Here is a 23,501-nt window from a genome sequence, read left to right on the forward strand (position 1 = left end):
TGTTCCGAATGAACTCAAAAACGGCTGGACCGATTTTAATGAAATTTTCAGAGAATCTTCAAAATAGCCTAGCGGGTAACACTGTAAAGATTTTCAGTCTGTGGGCGGAGAGGTGTGGCAAAATCAATATATATGGGGCATTTCACGTCAAGTGAACCAACTTTTGAAATCGATGTCTTCCGATCGCGATGAAATTTGCACCAATGTTAGTTCTATTGGATAGTAATTCGGGCACCATTTTTCAACAAGATCGGTCAAGAACTCTCTGAGTTATAGGAGGTCAAAATTTGACATTTTGGCCAAACAGGTGTTTCTTTTTATCCATATAACTTATTACCTATTGTTCATAGCAAAATGTGTCCCAAATAGTTTAGATAGCTATTTATGCAATATTTCGAAAAAAAAAAATTAAAAAAATTTAATAAAATATTTTTGATTTTTTTTTTTTTAAATCAAAAATATTTTTGACTTTTTTTTTCAAAATGGGCCCTTTTTATTTTTTTAAGAAAGCTTAGGTCTTTTCCTAAGCGACCTATATGGTCGCTTAGTGGGATGCGAGTGGGATATCTATCAAAAAAATATTTTGTAACTCAAGATTTAAAATTTTTGAATTTTTTTGCAAAATCAAAAACTTTGTTGACTTTTTTTAAAAAAATGGACCCATTTTTTAATTTTTTTTTTGCTCAGAAGAAAGCTTATGTGTTTTCATTTTTTGTCGCTTTGTGGGATGCGAGTGGGGTATCTATAAAAAAAATGTTTTGTAACTCAAGACATACAATTTTTTACTTTTTTTTGAAAAATCAAAAACCTTTTTGACTTTTTTTTTCCAAAATGGACTCTTTTTTTTTATTAATTTTTTTTTTCTCAAAAGAAAGCTTAGGTCTTTTCCTTTAAAACCTTTTTGGTCGCTTAGTGGGATGCGAGTGGGATATCTATAAAAATAAATGTTTTGTAACTCAAGACAAATGTTTTTAAATTGATTTTTTTCATATTTGTGTGTAAGTGTTTCTAAAACCTTAAAAATAAAAACCACAACAACTGACCGATAATAGCCACTGGAGGGGTGCAATATGAGGCCGACCGCTATTAATTTTCCACCCCCAAAATTTGTCTGAGTTTTGTATCTTGCGGCTTTTTTAGTCAATCCTAGAGGTAGTTTTCAGCGCACGTGATTTTCATTGTTAAAATATCAGGTGCCCCAGAAACAAATTTTTTGGAATCAAGTGGAAATATTTTATGGCCCTTCTCCGAAGTACCAGTTTATTTATTATTTTATGACATTTGACTTTAAGAAGTGGGTGGAGAGGTAGAAGTTAGGTTAGGTAGGTTATTTATATGGTTAGGTAGGTTATTTATATGGTGGTTTATTTTTATTATTATTTGTAACATTTGGTTAAACTAGGTACTTTAGTATGTAAGCCCTTCTTGACCCTAATTAAAGATTTTAGACTCATTCATTAAAACGTACTACCTATATGATCTTATAAAACTATTTATTGTCATTCTGAAGACATAGTTTTTTAGAAACAGTGTTAAAGTTAAGACGTGTGTTATTTACATAAATACTTACAAAATTCAAAATGTCTACGACTTCTAAAAAGGCTAAGGTTGAAAATTAAATTTATTCGTCTTTTTGTTTTAATCCCTTTAACAAAATGAAGCACAGATCATCAGATATGCGAAATATTTCCGACGGCTTATTAAAAAAATTCCCTACGCTGTCAAAACGATTGAAAATTTGTGGATCATGCAGGAAAGAGCTCGGAAAGTTGAACGAATTACCGAATTTGAATAGTAATGAGCCTTGCGTTGAAGTTATTCCAGATGAAGACAAAAGTAATTCCGAGAATGAAGACAGAAATGTTGATGATGATGGTTATTCTAACTCACACAGTATGTGTTTGTATTTACCATGAAAATGTTAATGATGTTGAAGGAAATCAACTTAAATTACTTAAAAGATGATTCATCAGAAGATTTACACCATTACCGCGATTGCCTTAAATTGACTATGTGCCCTAATGCTACAACTTCTTGCCACTTGAATGTTCGAATTGCCCGGAAACCACATCCATCAAAGAAAATTTAATCAACTCTTTTGATCGAGAATGTATTGAGGAGTTAAAATTTGAATCTTGGCTTCAGACTGAAAGATGCACACTGAAAACCATAATTATAAATGTGGATGATTTTGTGGATGAACTGTGTAGAGGATTGCTAAATTTGAGAACCCATGACTTTTTAGTCAAAGAGCAGTGGTCATTCTTCAAGGACTTGAAAACACATTTGAAGTCTGGTGAATTCATTATTTCATTTGATTTCGCAGAGAACTATAAATATGTTCATCAGGATTCCATACAAGCATTCCACTTCAATAACGACCAAGCAACTATATTCACAGTAGTTATTTACTACATGGAAGAAGAAAACCTGGAACACAAAAGTATGGCAATCATATCCGACGATTTAAAACATGACACCGTTGCAGTTTATGAGTACCAGAAGATAATACTAAATTATCTAAAATCAAAATTTACAGTAGAAAAGGTATACTACGTTTCGGACGGAGCTCGTCAACATTTTAAAAACAAAAGTAGCTTCGCAAATCTTACAGCTCATGAAAAAGATTTTGGAATGCCAGCTGAGTGGCATTTTCATCCTACTGCTCATGGTAAAGGAGCATGTGATGGTATTGGAGCAAACCTAAAAAGAAGTATAGCCTCCAGTGCTCTCATCAAGATCGCATCTTAGATGCGACTGCTTTATTCCACTGGGCAAAGAATTATTGTAAAGAAACTAAAATAGTTTTTAGTAGCAAAAAGGATCATGAGGAAACATTGAAAACACTAAAGAGCAGATTCGATGCTGCGGTAACAATCGATGGCACTGCTCAATACCATGCTTTCATACCGCTTGTCGATGGAAGACTCAAATTAAAAAAGTTTTCTGCATCTACTAGGGTATTCATTCGACTAATGATCGTTCGATTAATCGAATAATTTCTTACGAATAATTATTCGAACAATTTAAAAATGGCCATTTTCGAATAACGAATAATTCGAACAATTTTATGTAGAATAATCGAATAAAACGAATAAATGTTCATATATATTAAAATTTATAAAATTGCTTAACATTTTTCATAATTCCAAATTTAACTAAGTAATAATGACTCACAAAAATTGTATTGTTTCTGAAATTTGACAAATAACTAAAGTCAAATGGACTTTCGAGTGTTCCGATAGCTCCTTCTATAAATATATAAATATTACTGCAAGAAGTTACAATTATAAAAACAAATCTTTCAAAAATTTTAACTTAGGACTTGAACCAATGAAAACAAAAGGTATGGAATAAAATATTTGTTATTTAGCTGGCGAAATATTAGAAGAATAGCAATTAATTATCAAAATTTTAACTTAGATTAAAGTGGAGTTGAATGTGATGGAGAATGTGATTTTGAAACGGCCGTCGAAAGTGATATTGAGGATGACATTTATATTGATTACATTGAAATAGATGAAGGCCATGATCATAAAATATATGTATATAAGTGATGTTAAACCGCGTACGTACATAAGTATTGCAAAATATTTCATAAATCGAATGATAAACACAAATATTGCAAACTAATGTTTGGTTGCAAGAAAAGCATGGAGTTCGTCTTATACATGATTTTGAATATCGTTGAACATCTTTGTCTAACATGGTAATAAACTTTTTGCGTATTTGTAAATGCGTAAATCATGCACTGCCTGACTTCAAATTAGCCACGTTCACTCACAATGATATCAAACTTACTACAGATTCCCTTTATTATGTAATTCCCCAAGACCACTTTATTAAGAAAAGATTCGGCAACGTTGATAGAGCTTGATGTATAATACAATTTGTTATAAATAATTTAGAAATAGTGAATAATTAATTTACTACAGAATTAGTTACTCAATTTAAAACCCGAATTAATGAACGACATAAAAAAGTTCTTAATACGTTTATATTGTAGTTATTTGAACTCAGGATCATGTCCAACTAGCTCAAATTTTTTAAAGCATAGCTCCAAAACGGAAACTGAAGGGTTTGCTAGTCAATTGTTTTCTAGATTTTTCGGGAGGGAATCTGATCAAAATATTTCTGATGAAAATTTAATAATTGACATTGTTTTTGAATGTTTTTTAACATTATCAGTACTTGCATTTTTAACTTTAACGTTATTTTTTGTTTTCCTTTAACAATAAAATATTTAAAAACCTACATCAAAACTTCATTCTTTGCTTTTTTAAAACAAATTAAATTATTCGAATAATTCGATTAATTTTAAACGTGTGATCGAATTATTCGAACAAGTTAAAATCTCTTATTCGAATTATTCGTTTTATTCGAACAAGAGAAAAATCGAATAATTCGAATACCCTAGCATCTACTCAATGCGATTTCTTTCCAAAGCCAAAAAAGAAGCCAGCAGCGAAATCAGTAGCTGAATCTAATAACGCCAAGAAAGGATTGACAAAAAAAAGCAGCTAATAAAGGTGACAAATAAGGAGGATAAAAGTATGGATATTTGAAAATTTAAAAACTTCATAAATTAAGTGTAAAAATAGTTATTATATAAATTGATCTATTGTGATTAAGATTAAATTTTACTAAATTATTCATCTTTTTATTATTATTATTATTATTATTATTATTATTATTATTATTATTATTATTATTATTATTATTATTATTATTATTATTATTATTATTATTATTATTATTATTATTATTATTATTATTATTATTATTATTATTATTATTATTATTATTATTATTATTATTATTATTATTATTATTATTATTATTATTATTATTATTATTATTATTATTATTATTATTATTATTATTATTATTATTATTATTATTATTATTATTATTATTATTATTATTATTATTATTATTATTATTATTATTATTATTATTATTATTATTATTATTATTATTATTATTATTATTATTATTATTATTATTATTATTATTATTATTATTATTATTATTATTATTATTATTATTATTATTATTATTATTATTATTATTATTATTATTATTATTATTATTATTATTATTATTATTATTATTATTATTATTATTATTATTATTATTATTATTATTATTATTATTATTATTATTATTATTATTATTATTATTATTATTATTATTATTATTATTATTATTATTATTATTATTATTATTATTATTATTATTATTATTATTATTATTATTATTATTATTATTATTATTATTATTATTATTATTATTATTATTATTATTATTATTATTATTATTATTATTATTATTATTATTATTATTATTATTATTATTATTATTATTATTATTATTATTATTATTATTATTATTATTATTATTATTATTATTATATATTAAATTAATTATTATTACAAATAAATAACAAAATTAAATTATTCAACATTTCCATAGAAAAAAAGTGATTTTTATTCCTGAGGTTAACATATTATGGGTATTACAGTATCGAGGCTATGAAATTTTAGTTGGGTATGTTACATACCATCGGAAAGGCTAATGTGTCTAGTTTCTCTGCGTAAGTTTAATTTTTAAGGTTTACACACATATGAAAAAAATTAAAATAGTGAAAATTTAAAAACCTTTGTCTTGAGTTACAAAACATTTATTTTGATAGATATCCCACTCGCATCCCACTAAGCGACCAAAAAGGTTTTAAAGGAAAAGACCTAAGCTTTCTTTTGAGAAAAAAAATTAATAAAAAAAGAGTCCATTTTGGAAAAAAAAAAGTCAAAAAGGTTTTTGATTTTTCAAAAAAAAGTAAAAAATTGTATGTCTTGAGTTACAAAACATTTTTTTTATAGATATCCCACTCGCATCCCACTAAGCGACAAAAAGGGTGTTAAAGGAAAACACATAAGCTTTCTTCTGAGCAAAAAAAAAAAATTAAAAAATGGGTTCATTTTTTAAAAAAAAGTCAACAAAGTTTTTGATTTTGCAAAAAAATTCAAAAATTTTAAATCTTGAGTTACAAAATATTTTTTTTGATAGATATCCCACTCGCATCCCACTAAGCGACCATATAGGTCGCTTAGGAAAAGACCTAAGCTTTCTTAAAAAAAATAAAAAAAAAATAAAAAGGGCCCATTTTGAAAAAAAAAGTCAAAAATATTTTTGATTTAAAAAAAAAAAGTCAAAAATATTTTTGATTTTAAAAAAAAAAATCAAAAATATTTTATTAAATTTTTTTAATTTTTTTTTTCGAAAGATTGCATAAATAGCTATCTAAACTATTTGGGACACATTTTGCTAAGAACAATAGGTAATAAGTTATATGGATAAAAAAAAACACCTGTTTGGCCAAAATGTCAAATTTTGACCTCCTATAACTCAGAGAGTTCTTGACCGATCTTGTTGAAAAATGGTGTCCGAATTACTATTCAATAGAACTAACATTGGTGCAAATTTCATCGCGATCGGAAGACATCGATTTCAAAAGTTGGTTCACTTGACGTGAAATGCCCCATACATAAAAAACGGCTGGACCGATTTTGATGAAATTTTCAGGGAATCTTCACAATAGCCCAGTGGGTAACACTACATAGATATATTTTTGATATTCGGTCTATGGGCGGAGGGGTGTGTAAAAATCAAATTTTTACATTATACCGCTAATGTATGTATGTTCCGTATAGACTTAAAAAAAGGCTGGGCTGATTTTTATTAAATTTTCACGGAATCTTCAGAAAAGCCTTTTGGGTAACAGTGTAAAGTCAGATTTTTGATTTTCGGTCTGTGATAAACAATTTGATTACTCTTGCATATTAGGTGCATGAATAAGAAATTTCCATACTGAGTTTTTGAATTCATTGGAACCAGCCGAAATGCCACTACATGTATTATCATTGAAGGTTGGTTCACCGACTTTGTCCGACACTGTATATTAAAGTCGAGATCGAGATGCAATATAAAACAGATGTTTTATAAAGGCCAGCAACGCGGACCGGGTTCAGCTAGTTAATTATAATACAATGTTCACACGACGGCATTATTCGTCATTCACGCTCTCATTCGTCATTCAACCCCCAATTACGAACTGAATTACATGATTCGCCATACAAAATTTCAAGTGCGAATTACCTTGTTCGTACGTAATTCAGTTTGAATTACCTTATGAATTACGAACGAATGACTGTCATCTCTAATTTTTATCGATTATTTATGTATCAAAATCAGCTGTCCAAACAAAAATGTCAAAAGAAAACAAAATAGAGAAAAAGATTTTTGTATTAAATAAATAAATTAAAAGAAATAAAAAGTCTGATTAGAGTTAAATTCATTTGTAGAAGTAGCAGCTCCGCCATTCTTTCAGCCCACACCTTTAATAAAGCCCGCTCGCTGCCCTGGTCCCAATTGCTTGCACTTTTTCTTTTTTCTAATAATGAAAATAATAATTAAATTATATTTGTTTAATTAATAATGCTACAATTTTATGTTTTTACTTACCTTTTTTATCCATTGCCAAATTACAAATTTAAAATTCGCACTGAATTACGAATGTTGTCGTGTAAACAGGTTGATTCGCAATCGTAATTCAAAGCGCGAATTAAGTAATTCAGACTGCCGTGAAAACATGGCATAAGGTAGTGTTATCAGAACAGCTGATCGTTTTTTGCTACAATGTTCATTTTTCGCCGTGGTGCAGAATCAATGTCAAACTTTGTTTACATTTTGTAAATGTCAAACTTTGTTTTGCTGTTAAATTCGTTTATGTTTTAAAACCAATAATAATACTACACGAAATTAGTTTTATTTTTAAAAACATCAAATTATATTACAAACAGATTCAAATTTATAAAAATTTTTTGTTTAACAAAAATTCGCTTTGATTTATTTGTGAGCTGTTTTTGACATTTTTCCCTGACAGCCAATTCGCCTTCAAATGCAGGCACAATGTCAAACTACATATAAAAAAATATAACCAATTCGCTCGGTATTCTGAATTCGCCGATGACACTACCTTATAATTAATATACCTTGCTCTAGTATGTATCGATAAACAGGCAACGTCGTCATAAGACTGTTATGCCATGTCAACATTCGTAATGCAGTTTGACATTTATTTATTTCTTCTTCTTGTTTTTTTCTTCTGTTTACATGTTTTGTTTTTTTTTTTTGTTTGGTGCGAATTTTAAATTTGTAATTTGGCAATGGATAAAAAAGGTAAGTAAAAACATAAAATTGTAGCATTATTAATTAAACAAATATAATTTAATTATTATTTTCATTATTAGAAAAATGTACAAGCAAGTGGGACCAGGGCAGCGAGCGGGCTTTATTAGAGGTGTGGACTGAAAGAATGGCAGATCTGCTACTTCTACAAATGAATTTAACTTTAATCAGACTTTTTATTTCTTTTAATTTATTTAATACAAAAATCTTTTTCTTTATTTTGTTTTGTTTGGACAGCTGATTTTGATACATAAATAATCGATAAAAATTAGAGATGACAGTCATTCGTTCGTAATTCATAAGGTAATTCAAACTGAATTACGTACGAACAAGGTAATTCCCACTTGAAATTTTGTATGGCGAATCATGTAATTCAGTTCGTAATTGGGGGTTGAATGACGAATGAGAGCGTGAATGACGAATAATGCCGTCGTGTGAACATGGTATTAGAGAATACAAAATTAGCATTGACGTTGGGTTAAAGTGATGTTGAATCAAAATTGACGACGATGTTGACGACGCCTAACAGAATAAGGGTGCATAATTAAGTTTTGTTATTAGTATATTAGAAAGTGACTTTTTGGACATTAATTTTGTTAATATTGTAGACAACGCACTAAATGAACGCTCCACAGAAACCTGAGTAGCAGGTACAGCCAGTACGGTCTCTACAATTTGTCTCATATCCTTATCTTTGGTACATGATTTATTCCAATATTCAAGCACATTTGTATCGAAAAAAGCCCTTTCTCCGTCACAAAGCTTCAATAATTTCTGTTAATATTTCCTCTATAGGTTTGTGAAGATAAGTTTTGTGCACCCATTAAAGACTGAACGTGAGTATCTAAGTTGAGTTGTCTTGTAAAGTGTAGTTTACCAAATTGGAATAATCTAAAATGTCTTGCTCATTTGAATTGTTTGTCAATTTGTTAACCATTTCATGTACTGCAAGCAAGTGGTCCTTAAATAAAAAAATATAGAACATTTGAAATAAAAACAAGTAAGAGTGCTATATTCGGCTATGCCGAATCTTATATACCCTTTACCTTTGTTGTGGATGTATTATTATTTTTTATAATTAGTATATATGTATGTATGTACATTGCCCACTTTCAGCGTACAGCATCATAAATTTATCAAGAACACAAAAAACAACAACAACGCCAAACGAAACAAAACACCAAAAGAAAAAACAAAAACAAAATACGCAAGCCAATGAAACCAACACACATCCAAACATACGTTTTATTGTATAAAAAACAACAACGCCAAAAGAAACACAACACAAAAGAAAAACAAAATACTCAAAACATGCACATCCATACGATTTATTTCTTTTTTGTCAAAAAAACATACACACAACCAAACAAACGTTTAGTTGTATAAAAAACAACAACAACGTCAAAAGAAACAAAACACAAAAAAACAAAATACGCAAATCATGCATATCCAAGCATACGTTTTGTTGCTTTTTTGTCAAAAAAACCAACACACAACCAAACAAACGTATAGTTGTATAAAAAACAACAACAACGCCAAAAGAAATAAAACACAAAAAAAAAAAAAACAAAATACGCAAAGCATGCACATCCAAAAACATACGTTTTGTTGTGTTTTTTGATGAAATTTTCAGAGGTTGTCTCGGATTTTTGCTCATATCTCCGTTATTTATGGACGGATTTTGCTGATTTTAAATAGCAAAATTCTCGAAAGTATGTCTGACAGAATTGTTGAAGATTTGGATCCCGGAGATATCTGGGGCCTTCAGAAAATTGATTTCAACAGACAGACGGACAGACAGACAGACAGACAGACAGACAGACAGACAGACGGACATGGCTTAATCGACTCCGCTATCTATAAGGATCCAGAATATATATACTTTATAGGGTCGGAAATGAAAAATGTAGAAATTACAAACGGAATGACAAACTTATATATACGCTTCTCACGAAGCTGAAGGGTATAAAAAAATACGTATTCATGTATAATGTCATATACAGTGACTCACAGCTTATTTGATGCAGGTAAAATTATCTTAGAAACTCTAAAATTATTCAATGTTCATTCAATTTATCAATCAAATTTTATATAAAATGTAATGATATATGTCCTCTTATAATGCTGAGGAAGAAAAAATAACAAAAACCAATCTAATTGAAGAAATATTAATGAAAAACATAGTTTTCTCGTTAAAATAAACTCACAGCTTAAATGATGAAGTATAAAAGTTGGAAAATGAAGTTGAAAAATATTTAAGTTTTACGGGTTCTGCTCGAGGCAAATTTTGATGGAAGGACTGCCCGAAATAAGCCGTTTATAAATACTGTTAATAGAAGGCGAAGAATCGAGTTTTGTCGACAACATTTGAACAAAGACATTTCAAGCAAGGTACAATTATTAGAAAGTACGTTCTCAATTATACATTCCCTATAACGTCAAACAAAAGAAAATTAGAAAAAAACAAAATGTCGAAAAGACAAAAAAAATAATTAAACAAATTTTTGTGTATTTACTTTTTTTTCGTGAAATATTCAATTCAAATTAAATTTTTTTCCAAATAAATATGTGTTAGTTTCAATATAACGTGCAAAACATTGAGAAAACAAAATAAAAAGTGATTAGAGTAAATGCGTTATGTGACGTTGCACAGTGGTATGAGAAAAAAAAAGATGGAAATAAATCTGTAACTTCTAAACCCTTAGTCCGATTTGAATGAAATTTGACATACGCGCAGACGAAGTGTTGTCGAGTTTAAGTTTTGAATTTTGACCGCACGGGCCCACCGGGGGTGCGGCCAGGGTTCCCCAAAGTAGGACACCTCGGGTATGTTCAATTTTTAAAACGATCCTATTTCTTCGGCTATGTTCTGATTTCAAAAAAATTACGTATATGGAATCTTCTCGTCGTAGATATCAATTATCTCTTTTAGCTTAGGAGATATTCGCATTTGAAAATTAAATTTTCAACATTTTTACCCACCCTACTCCAGTTTTTTGATAACAGCGGATCCAAATATTTCCCGATTTTCTCCATTTTTCTTTTGTTGGACTAACAATAAATTTATGTATGAAATGTAGAAAGAATTGTTTAAAAATCATGACTGAGTACAAAGTTAAATGCATTTCAATTTTAAAAATTTTAAAAATGCGATTTTTCGCTATTTTTTTGGGAAAAAAGTACTATTATTCTTTTTAAGTTATCTAAAAAATTTCCAAAAGGATGTATAAAGAATTTGTACTTTTTAAAAAGCTAACTTTACATCAAACGTTTTAAATTAAAAAATTGCAAATTTTTAATACCGAGGGGACCAGGTCCATTCAAAGAACGCCTATTTTTTATGTAAAATTCAACTTTAGGGCAAAAATTCTCAAATCGCATACTCGATATCAAAATATAGTAACCCATTTTACATGGCCCAATATGTTCTTAATTATTTTGTAAAGGGTTCCGATAACCCCGCCCCTAGTATGGATATTATAGCCTAAAAACTAGGGTAGTCAATCGATTAACCGTTAATCGGTTAACCGATTAATTTTGGACGGTTAACTGTTCGAATAATTTGAAATTGCCGATTTTCAAATAACAAATAAACCGATTAATTTGTGTCGATTAACCGATTAACCGAAATTCCTTTTTTTGCACTTTAAATTTTTTTTTGTATTTAATTTTCCATTTCAATTCAAACACAAATTTCAAATTTCAAGTTTAGTAAGTATGTATAACAACATTTCAAAAAAAAGACGAAACTTTTTTTTGAAATGAGTCTTTTATCATAACTGAACGAAACTATTAAATTAACCAAAATCTAAAACAATCCAAAAAGGAATATTCTTGATTTCTCCAAAATATACAATCAGCGAGAGAGTTTTTTCCAAGAAAAGTTCTATTAAATCTAAAGAAAAAAATCGTTTAAATTATATTCTTTTTATAAAAGATTATTTCAGAATATCTCACTAAAACTATAAAAAACTCACACATCGCTCCTTTGCTGCAACAAAGTCGTTTCGAGAAAAACATCTTTGAATATTTTATGACATTTTACTATTTCTTAAATAAATTTTCAACAAGTCATGCGATTTCAGAAATTTAAATAGGAGATTTTAATATCTTTCTAACCTGTATTTAACCCAAATTTTTACTTATCAAATATACGAGAAAACATGAATTTTTACAATGTTTACAACAACAAAACACCCTCACACAAAAAATAATTTATTTTTTTGAAAACTGATAAAACTTTATGAAAGATTATAGAACAGCGCATATTTTGTATTACTCAGTTCAATAAACAGGGATTTTGAGTAATGATGTTGTTGCAGCAAATAGGCGATATGTTTACAAAAATAATCTCAGATACCTTATTTGCCATTTTTTATGTTTTTGTATACAAAATTCGTTGTTGTATTTTCAATTTGAAATGAAAATATAAATTATTCGGTTAATCGAATAATTTTAAATTAACCGATTATTAACCGATTAAATCTAAACCTCGATTAATTATTTGCTCGATTAACCGATTAAACCAGAAACCCGATTAATTGAATACCCTACTAAAAACTAAAAAATACCATTTTTGTGATTTTTCAACACTTTTTTGGGAATTGCGGGATTCCTCATTACAAATTTTGGTGTTCAGTTTTTCAAAAATTGGTGTTCAGTTTTTCATTTTAAATCGAAAAATCTATATTACTGTAAAATTTTGTTAAAAAATATTCATAAATAAAAATTTTATTTCAAATTAAAATATTTGTATCTTTGCAAAAACTCAAAAAAAGCATTTTTTGTCGTATTTTTCAAAAAAGTATTCCATGATTTTTTTAGTTGTAAAAAGTTATATATATCTTTGAAAAGTAGACAAAATTCCCTATCCGTTGACATATAATATGTCTACATTGTCCCATTTACGTGGCAAATTAATTAGGGAAAACTTAACAACTCGCAGAGAATTTACCTAACATAGAAATTCATAAAAAGTATGTTTGCCTGCAAATAACATTTTGTCTACTTTTCAAAGATATATATAACTTTTTACAACTAAAAAAATCATGGAATACTTTTTTGAAAAATACGACAAAAAATGCTTTTTTTGAGTTTTTGCAAAGATACAAATATTTTAATTTGAAATAAAATTTTTATTTATGAATATGGAATACTTTTTTGAAAAATACGACAACAAATGTTTTTTAATTTGAAATATAATTTTTATTTATGAATATTTTTTTTTAACGCTTTATTGATTTATTGAATCTGTCTATTTTGACCTTACAATAAGTATTTAAATTTTATAACTAAAATTAAAACTATTTGCTCTTCAGCAAGAGAGCCATAATCGTAAACTGTCACTCATCTTAGCGGGGTGGTAGATCTGCTCTACGGAGCCTGGATCGGGTTTGGGTCTGCACAAGTTGTCTTGCAAGCGTATTGAGATGGTTTCGCAGCTTCACAATATATTTCTCACGAACTTTCTTGAACTCTTCCTTTACCAATGTCACTTCTAGGTCTCTGTGGATGTTTTCATTTCTTATGTACCATGGTGCTGCCGTCATGGTCCTAAGAATTTTAGATTGGGCCCTCTGTATAAGATCAATACTGGTGTTGCTAGCCATTCCCCATAATTGAATTCCATATGTCCAAATTGGTTTTAAAACGGTCTTATACAGGATGACTTTATATTCAAGGCTTAATTTTGATTGGTCACTGATTAACCAATGAAAGCTAGAGGCTTTTAACTTCATGTGAAGTCTCTGGGTTTCTATGTGTCGGCGCCAAGTAAGCCGTCTATCTAGATGAATACCAAGGTAGGTGACATAATCAGACTGCGGTATATTAACGTTGTTGAGTGTGACAGGTGGGCAATTTCCTCTCTTTAGAGCGAACGTAACATGTTTACTTTTCAGCTCATTTACCTTTATACGCCAGTTTTTCAACCATGACTCCACACGTACGAGGTAATTCTGTAGTTGACTAGATGCCATGAGTGGGTTTTCGTCTGAGCTAATAATGGCGGTATCATCAGCAAATATTGAAATTGTTAGTTTATCGCACGTAGGGAGGTTGGAGGTGTAAATCAAATATAGCGTAGGTCCTAGTACACTTCCCTGTGGAACGCCAGCTCCAATCTTGTATTCTCTCGTCACATAATCATTGTACTTAACTCTGAAAAGTCTATTCGATAAATAAGACTCCAGCAATTTATGAGTACATAGTGGTAGTAAACATTTGATTTTATGTACTAGACCCTTATGCCATACCTTGTCAAAAGCCTGAGCAACGTCTAAAAAGACGGCAGATCAACATTTATTTAATTCAAAAGATTTTCTAATCTCTCCAGTTAAACGATTGACCTGTTCAATGGTGCCATGATGTTCACGGAAACCAAATTGGTGTACTGGGATAATGTTTCCATCATTCAAAAAAGGTATTATCTTTTTCTGGAATATTTTCTCGAATAGCTTCGACAAACAAGGGAGTAGGCTAATAGGTCTATAAGAAGATGGCAGGGTTAAATCTTTACCCGGTTTATGTATCATTATTATTTGAGAAATTTTCCAATTTTTTGGATAAATTCCTAGTTTCAAGATCGCATTAAACAATATAGATAGCACAATTGCCACATTTGGTAGGTTCTTAATCATTGATGGCGTTATTAAATCATATCCCGGTGATTTTTTCAAGTCTAATTTATGTTTAATTACTCTATTAACATCCTCAGGACTAATATCGAATTGGGCTGCATTAGCCATTGTTAAAGCTGGCAGTTCTTCTAGTTCAAACTCATTTGCCGTGGAGTTGGGTTGAAATACTTCACTTAAATGTTCAGCAAATACTGAGGCTTTTTCTATAGCACTTCGTGCCCAGGTTCCGTCAGCTTTTCTTAAAGCGCTTTGTGCCTCTACCGGTGGCTTAATGTTCCTCGTTGCCTTCCAAAGAGAGAAATTTGTGTATTTTGTACTCGTCAAACTTTTAATATAATTTTCGTTTATGCGATCCTCTTCTAAATGAAGGGCTCTTTTTAGTTTTCGTACTGCTGCGGACAGCCTCTGCTTTGCAGCAGGTGATCTATTATGTTGCCATTCTCTTCTGAGTCTTCTCTTTTCGAGAAGAAGTCTTTCAATATCCGAACTTGAAATAGGCGTATTAGTTTTTGGAGGGATCTGACACCTAGAAACAATCAATGACGTGAAGTCATTGACGGTCCTATCTATGTCTTCCTCACACTGTAAATTAGGATTTGTGTGGATATGACTGCTGATATATTTCCTATATCTTAGCCAATTTGTCTTAAAATACAAAGAGTCCTTAGGAAATCTTGGGATGTTGGGTCTCTCACAATAATTAATAATTACAGGAGAGTGGTCAGAAGATAGATCATAGGATATTTCTGTGGATATTGCATTCCGAATAATATTTCTGCATATGGCGAAGTCTATTAGATCAGGAATTTTTCTAGGATCAGTTGGCCAATAAGTTGGGTATCCAGGAGACACAAAATCTAAGCAATTTTTGCGATCAACTAGAGCTTTATACAGCTGTCTACCTCTGGGATTTACCAATCGCGAACCCCAATATGTATTGTAGTCTCCACATGCCAGAAAACGATCTCCTAGTCTTATAAAGAATTCTTCAAATTTCTCCTTGGTCATCGAAAAACGTGGTGGGCAATATATAGAGCTCAGAGTTAAGTCTCCAGCTGGGTATTCAAGGCGAATAGATGTTGCTTGCATATAATCCTTTGAAAACGTATCTAGGGCATAGTGTCTCAATCGGTTTCTAATTATGATACCGGTACCGCCATGTGCCTTATCATCCGGATGGTTTGTGTAATAAAATGAGTATCCTGATATATTAAAGTTATATCTATTCGTAAGATGTGTCTCCGAAATTAACATCAAATCGATGCTTTTATTTAACATAAAATGGGAAATTTCCGATTTGTGCTGGTTTAAACCATTTGCATTCCAGAAACATATCTTCAAAAAATTCATTTTCTTGTTAATAGAATTTGAATCATTTGGTTCTGTGCTCTCAGAAGCTCTTGTATTGTGTGTTGCATGGATGACATGAAGTTAGTCATATTTTGATTAAGAGAGGAAATATTCTCAGTAAGTGTTTGCATAAGGTTTTCCAATCCTCCCATATTTTGGGGGACTTTTGGCTTTTGATAACCCGTTTTTAAAATACTGGCGTATGAGCTGGCTCCAGCATTAATTGTAGCTCCCTGGCATTTTTCCTGTGATACTGGATGAGCCGCATTTATTTTATCATTTGAAAAATCTACTCCAGAGCTTAGTGGTCTAGATGTAGATACCGAATTTGTAGGTGTTGATTCAACTATTTCACCTATCAACAGCTTTTGCATCTCTCTTAATCTTTTTAGTAACTCCTTGTAGACCGGGCATCCGCGATAATTATTTTTTAACAAAATTTTACAGTAATATAGATTTTTCGATTTAAAATGAAAAACTGAACACCAATTTTTAAATTTGTAATCAGGAATCCCGCAATTCCAAAAAAAGTGTTGAAAAATCCCAAAAATGGGATTTTTTAGTTTTTAGGCTATAATATACATACTAGGAACCCTTTACAAAATAATTAAGAACATATTGGGCCATGTAAATGGGTTACTATATTTTGATATCGAGTATGCGATTTGAGAATTTTTGCCCTAAAGTTGAATTTTACATAAAAAATAGGCGTTCTTTGAATGGACCTGGTCCCCTCGGTATTGAAAATTTTCAATTTTTTTTTAATTTAAAACATTTGACGTAAAGTTAGCTTTTTAAAAAGTACAAATTCTTTATACATCCTTTTGGAAATTTCTTAGATAACTTAAAAAGAATAATAGTACTTTTTTCCCAAAAAAATAGCGAAAAACTCCTTTTTAAAATTTTTAAAATTCAAATGCATGTATCTTTGTACTCAGTCATGATATTTAAACAATTTTTTATACATTTCATACATAAATTTATTGTTAGTCCAACAAAAGAAAAATAGAGAAAATCGGGATATATTTGGATCCGCTGTTATCAAAAAACTGGAGTAGGGTGGGTAAAAATGTTGAAAATTTAATTTTCACATGCGAATATCTCCTAAGCTATAAGAGATAATTGATATCTCTTATAGCTCGTCGAGGAGATTCCATATACGTAATTTTTTTGAAATCGGAACAATCCCGAAGAAATAGGATCGTTTTAAAAATTGAACATACCCGAGGTGTCCTACTTTGGGGAACCCTGGCCGCACCCCCAGTGGGCCCGTGCGGTCAAAATTCAAAACATAAACCCCACAACACTTCGTCTGTGCGTATGTCAAATTTCAGAAGTTACAGATTTATTTCCATCTTTTTTTTCTCATACCACTGTGCGTTGTAGGGGTAAATATTGAAAACTCTCCCTAATAATTGTACCTGGTTGGTTCTACCAAGAATTTTACCTGCATCAAATAAGCTGTGAGTCACTGTATATCGTCACTGTAAACCACCCTATTCAATTTATTCAATTGTAAATTCAAATCTGCACTGACCTCAATAAATCATACCACAACAATGCAAAACAAAATTACACGCATTCTTATTTTCTTCATTTATGCACCTTAAAATAAAAACATTTTTTGCTTTTGATTTTTAATTGCTAGTGCCAAGGCGAATTCATACAAGGTGGTGTCAGTTCTACAAAAACAACGATTGGTCTTAATTCACCTAGCCCCCATACAAATGTCCTCCCGAAATTAGACTTTATCGGTCATAAATGTTTAATTTATGTAGGTATCTAGTAGGGTGATCGATTCTTCGACATTTTTTAGAAACCGGTTTCTTCGAAAAATTGCAATTTAATATAACCCGGTTTCGGTTTTTTAATAATAACCGGTTAACCGCTTTTTTTGGCAAAATATTAAAACGCCGAGAAATAAGAAGAATATTGTATTTATTAAAATAATAGCTATTAAAACAAAAACGGATCATGGAAAAACTTAAAACAAAAAATATATCATATAATTATGATACAGAATATACATACACGTATTCTAATAACAAAAATAAGCCTTTTTAAAACGCTTAAATACTTTTTAGTTTTAATTTTGATTACTTCTTTTAACCTTCACAAGGTCTCCAGGTCAAATTTGAGTGGTTGATATTTTTGAAATTTTATTTAATTTCAAATGCCAACAACTACGTTAGGTTTTCAGAAAAACAAATTGGCAAACAAAATTATCTATAAAATTGTTTGTACTTAAGGTCTTTGGTTTATATTTGGCCTGGAGCAAAAACCATCAATTTTTGTTACACCATTTATTTTTGATATTTTATGACTTTTATTTAATTTCAAAAGTTAGGTTTAAAAAAAAAATTGGCAAACAAATCTGTTTTCTATTTGGTCAAATTTGATCCGAAGATTTGAAGACCTTATGAAAGTTTAAATAATCTCTTAGGAATAAAACACAGTTTTTAGTTAACAAAGCATTGAGTAAGTTTTCAAGCTTTCCAGATCGCTTGTGACATTTGTCTAAATATAAAAAGTCTTCTAAAATAGTTGGAGTATTTGTTTTAAAAAAGTTTTTTAGATTTTGAATATTTTTTAAAGTTTTTAATAGACTAAAACTCATAAAAACACACTTTTATAAAAAAGGCTATTCGAGGAGAAAAACTCGGTTTCTTCGATATTCGAAATGTGAGCTTTTCAAAAAAACCGAAACCGGCTTAACCAAAAAAAAACCGGTATAGTATCTACACATATATCGTTCAAAATAAATTATGTATATATACCGAATTTATGTCACCAAATTTTATTATGATCGGTCCATAATTAGTCATAGCTCCCATATAAGACCCGCTTCCGTAAATCACTTTAACGTTCATAAATCTCATAAAAATTTTGGTATACCCATAAAATTCAACATAAATAACTTTCATATATAGCCCAATTATAAATAAAAATTTCCCGGGAGTTTTTCCCCTTTTCTCATTTTTCCTATTCAAATTCATTGGGAAAAACTTCCGCGGAATTTTTTATTCATAATTGGGCTGATAGACATAAACTACGGCCTAATTTCATGGTGATCAGTCAATAAAGGCCCACTTCGAAGATCACTCAGGAATATAAATTGTTGAATTTTTAAAAGAATAATGTTTTTGCTCATTTACTTAGTGAAGGGAATTATATGGTCGGGCTTACTTGTTTGTTAAGGAAATTTGAAGATATTTATGGGAAAATGCATGGTGATAATAATAAAAAAATATATCGAAAAATCGTATGTTTGCGACCCGTACGTTCGCGACCGGTGCTTAAGCCAATTAAACAAAAACCAATAGATATAATTTATTGTGTAAAAACCGGATATAGACCTACATTAATACACTTTTAAAATAACCTAATCGCTTTTACATATTCCTTTCCATTTCGCAGATTTTTACATTTCACTACTGTCAGCCAAAGTTGACTTCTATTTTGCGTACGTTCATTACCACATGTTTATAACTATCATTATGATAACTAAAACTCGATGAAATCCATCTTTTGCACTAAACATAGAATTACCAAAATGCTATCGAATCACGAAAAAAATACTAGGAAAAGTTTTGTTTTCTATATTCTTTGGACATCAAAAGCGTACGAACGTACGTTCGATTGACAGCTATATTTATGACCATTCAATTTAAATACAAATTAATTTTGAGTAATTTAACTTTGAATGGAATTTTTCACAACTTCTCACGGAAAAGGAGATAATTTTCAAAGATCTGGATAATTTGTAACGAGCGTAACGTGCGTCACAAAATGTTCTCGGCTTTTCATGCAAATAAGTTATATTAGAATTCTCTTTCATTCATCTTTCTTTTAGGAATAAGTTTTTGTGTGCTTTATTATGCAAAATTCGCTAAAATTACGAAAAAACACTTCAACTTTTAATGTTACTTCCATTTTTTGAAACGTGCGTCACAAAACTTGGCGATCAATTATTTCGCAAGAAATAGCAATTAAAAGGTAATAAATTATGCCATTTGGAATTGCACTTAAATCGTATAGTATACATTGGAGGTATCTTATTTGTAAAACCAAAAAATTTTTATATTTAAATATGAAAACGTGTACGAATGAAACGTTCGTCACGCAGGATTTGCCCACATGTATATAGTTCATCTATGTATAAAAATTAAATGGTCCATGTATGTAATGGCATCACGTGAGAACGGTTGGAACGATTTGTCCGATTTTTTTTATTCGATTCGAAATTTTCAGGAGATGGATTGTAAAGATAAATTTTTTGGAGAATCGTGAAGAACTCCAAAGTATGAGAGTATGAGAAAATTTTAGGAAAATTTAAAGAACTGAATGTTACTACTTTCTTTTCACTTCTCATTTTTCTTAATAAGAAAATTGTTTTGGAAAAACTTAAAGAGCTAACAATACTGCCTCAATAGAAGAACAAAAAACATTGTTTAAAATCAAGCTTTAAAATTAATTTTTTGTTTGTTTTTATACCCTTCACCTTCGTGAGAAGGGTATATATAAGTTTGTCATTCCGTTTGTAATTTCCACATTTTTCATTTCCGATCCTATAAAGTATATATATTCTGGATCCTTATAGATAGCGGAGTCGATTAAGCCATGTCCGTCTGTCTGTCTGTCCGTCTGTCTGTCCGTCTGTCTGTTGAAATCAATTTTCTGAAGACCCCAGATATCTTCGGGATCCAAATCTTCAATAATTCTGCCAGACATACTTTCGAGAAGTTTGCTATTTAAAATCAGCAAAATCGGTCTACAAATGGCTGAGATATGAGGAAAAAACCAGGACAACCTCGATTTTTGACCTATTTTTTACCTATATCTGGATTACTAAGACATTAACATAGACAATATGCATATCTAATGATAGATATTTCGAAGACAATTGCAACGACGTATATAAGACCATAGTAAGTTGGACCTACAATGGGTCAAAATCGGAAAAAAATTTTAACCCGATTTTTTTTTTCACCAAAAAAAAATTGAAAAAAAAAAAAATTTAAAATTTAAAAAAAAAATAAAATATAAAAAAAAGAAATTAGAAATTTTGTTTTTCCAAAAAATTAAACAACAACTTTGGAAAAAAAATAAATTTTGTTTACCTAAAAATATTTAAAATTTTTATTTTGAAGTATAATTTGGTGAAGGGTATATAAGATTCGGCACAGCCGAATATAGCACTCGTACTTGTTTAATTAATAATTGTTATTGTTGCAATAAACAGATAAACATTTTTGTTATTTTTTCTTTTACTGAAATGTTTGTGTTTTAATATGAACAGAGCGAAGCCGGGGTTTTTATATAAAATCAACTATCAACCGCTTAAATTCTTTTTTTTTACTTTTATGTCAAATTCGTGTTACATATTTTTAATGTTCTATAATCGCACTAAAGTAGTCAACATTACGGTTACATTCCATCAACGGGCTAACCCAGCTTTAATTCACGTCACCATACTTTACACTTGCGCAAATACGAACTTTAGGTATGGTTGTTGTGATTGTGCGAAATTTCGAATTATCGAAAGAGTAAAAATGGTGACGTCAATTTGTTTTTGTTCTACTTTTCGTTTCTTTTACGATATTACACCATATAAATTGCCGTTTTTATACTAGTACATATTCGGATTTTACTGTTTTCAGGTGCATTTAAATATTATTACGTCATCTATAATTATAAATGTAGTCTAAAGTTAAAATTTTAATAATTGTCAAAATTATTAATGTGAGTACTTGGTGCAGCATCACTCTAAGCTTATAATCAATTCGCAATTAGTGTTACTATTTTTAATATTTGTTTTTATATTTAGCTCCAACAAAATTTAAGTACAAAAAATGTATGTGCCAAATTATTTAAAAATATTAAAATGTAAATGATTTTGCACTAGTAAACGCGACGTGAAGTAATATGTGAGACTATAAAATTCAGTAGGCTTTAAAATAAAGTTATCATTTTTTACATAATGCAATTAATTTTAAGAAATGTCAACACGTATTATACCTACCATTTTGCATGTTCAAACCAAGGATCATCTTCTTTTTCCCATGATCTCAATCCCATGTTGCAGTGAAAACATCTGACTTGATCATCAACTTTTTGATAATAAAGACCCGCTTGAGCCAGATCCTCCGGTTTTTGAATATCCGTTATTGGCCAATTTGAATAAGTGCGAAGTCTAGACTGTAATGATGTATATTTTGGATTTTTGGGAGGTGATATTTGTTGAATACCCAAATCTCGAATCCCATCATTGGCTATTTCAATTAAAGGTCCCAGTAGCACACGCGGGCATTCCGGAAAAAAACGCTGATGTTCCTCGAATGCATTATCCTGTTTTTCCCACTGTGCAATAACGCCTTTACACCAAGCACACTCAACTTCATCAGATCGATTACGATAAAAAAATCCAGCTTTTGCTAATGATTGGGGTGTAATATTTGGATTCTAATAAACATTAAATTAATAAAATTATTGTAGAAGCTGTATAAAAAAACTATGTTTCATTACCGGCCAATTTACAAATGTAGCTAAACGATCCTTTTCTATTAGTAAATCAAAAGTGCGATGTTCTTTTGGAGCTGAAGAGGGAACTTCATTCCCAGTCGAGTTTCGCTGTTGGTGCACCTGTAATATATCATTCGCTGTCATTGTCATAGGCAAATTACCACATTGGTGCCTATTTATAATAAATTCACATTGAGGATTTAAGCGAATGTGTCGTTCTTCTATGTCATTATTTTCCCAATCACTAATAACACAGTGACACCAATTGCACTCGACCTCCAATAAGTTTCCAGTTGCAAAAAATCCATTGGCTGATAGAGTCCGATAACAGACAGGAGCATCAGTAGGCCATGTATTAAAACTCTGCAAACGAGACTCCTCTGAATTCATTTTATTATTTTATACATAGACTAACAATTTTATACATAAATACAAGTCAGACAAGCAAATCACAAAGTATACCCCGTGTAGGGTTCTATAAATCGATTGTTCGAACAATCGACTTTTTGCTGATAAAAGTCGAAAAGTCGAAATCGACTTTTTGGTCGGAAAAAGTCGAACAATCGATTGTGTTATCTCAAAAGTCGAATAACCGATAAAAGTCGAAAATAGTCGATAAAAGTCGAAAAAAAGTCGAATAGTCGATAAAAGTCGACCTTTTATATTCTTAAAAAAAATATTTAATTGCAACATTATACTAAAACTATTGCAATACACTTGCATTTTTGTAGTGTGTGCTAA

General features: G+C 30.0%; 1 protein-coding gene across 1 annotated transcript in view; it reads right to left on the minus strand.

Annotated features, from left to right (window-relative positions):
* The window catches only part of Diap2 (Death-associated inhibitor of apoptosis 2), a 36,458-nt gene extending 13,263 nt beyond the window's left edge, over positions 1 to 23,195 (minus strand). The window contains exons 1-2 of the mRNA XM_065511844.1: positions 22,764 to 23,195; positions 22,261 to 22,700 (exon numbers count right to left, since the gene is read on the minus strand). Coding sequence (XP_065367916.1) covers positions 22,261 to 22,700; positions 22,764 to 23,150 — 827 coding nt within the window. The 5' untranslated portion in view covers positions 23,151 to 23,195. The remainder of the gene's footprint in view (positions 1 to 22,260; positions 22,701 to 22,763) is intronic.
* Between the last annotated feature and the right edge of the window lie 306 nt (positions 23,196 to 23,501).

This window comes from Calliphora vicina, chromosome 5, assembly GCF_958450345.1.
Source record: "Calliphora vicina chromosome 5, idCalVici1.1, whole genome shotgun sequence".
Lineage (NCBI taxonomy): Eukaryota > Metazoa > Arthropoda > Insecta > Diptera > Calliphoridae > Calliphora > Calliphora vicina.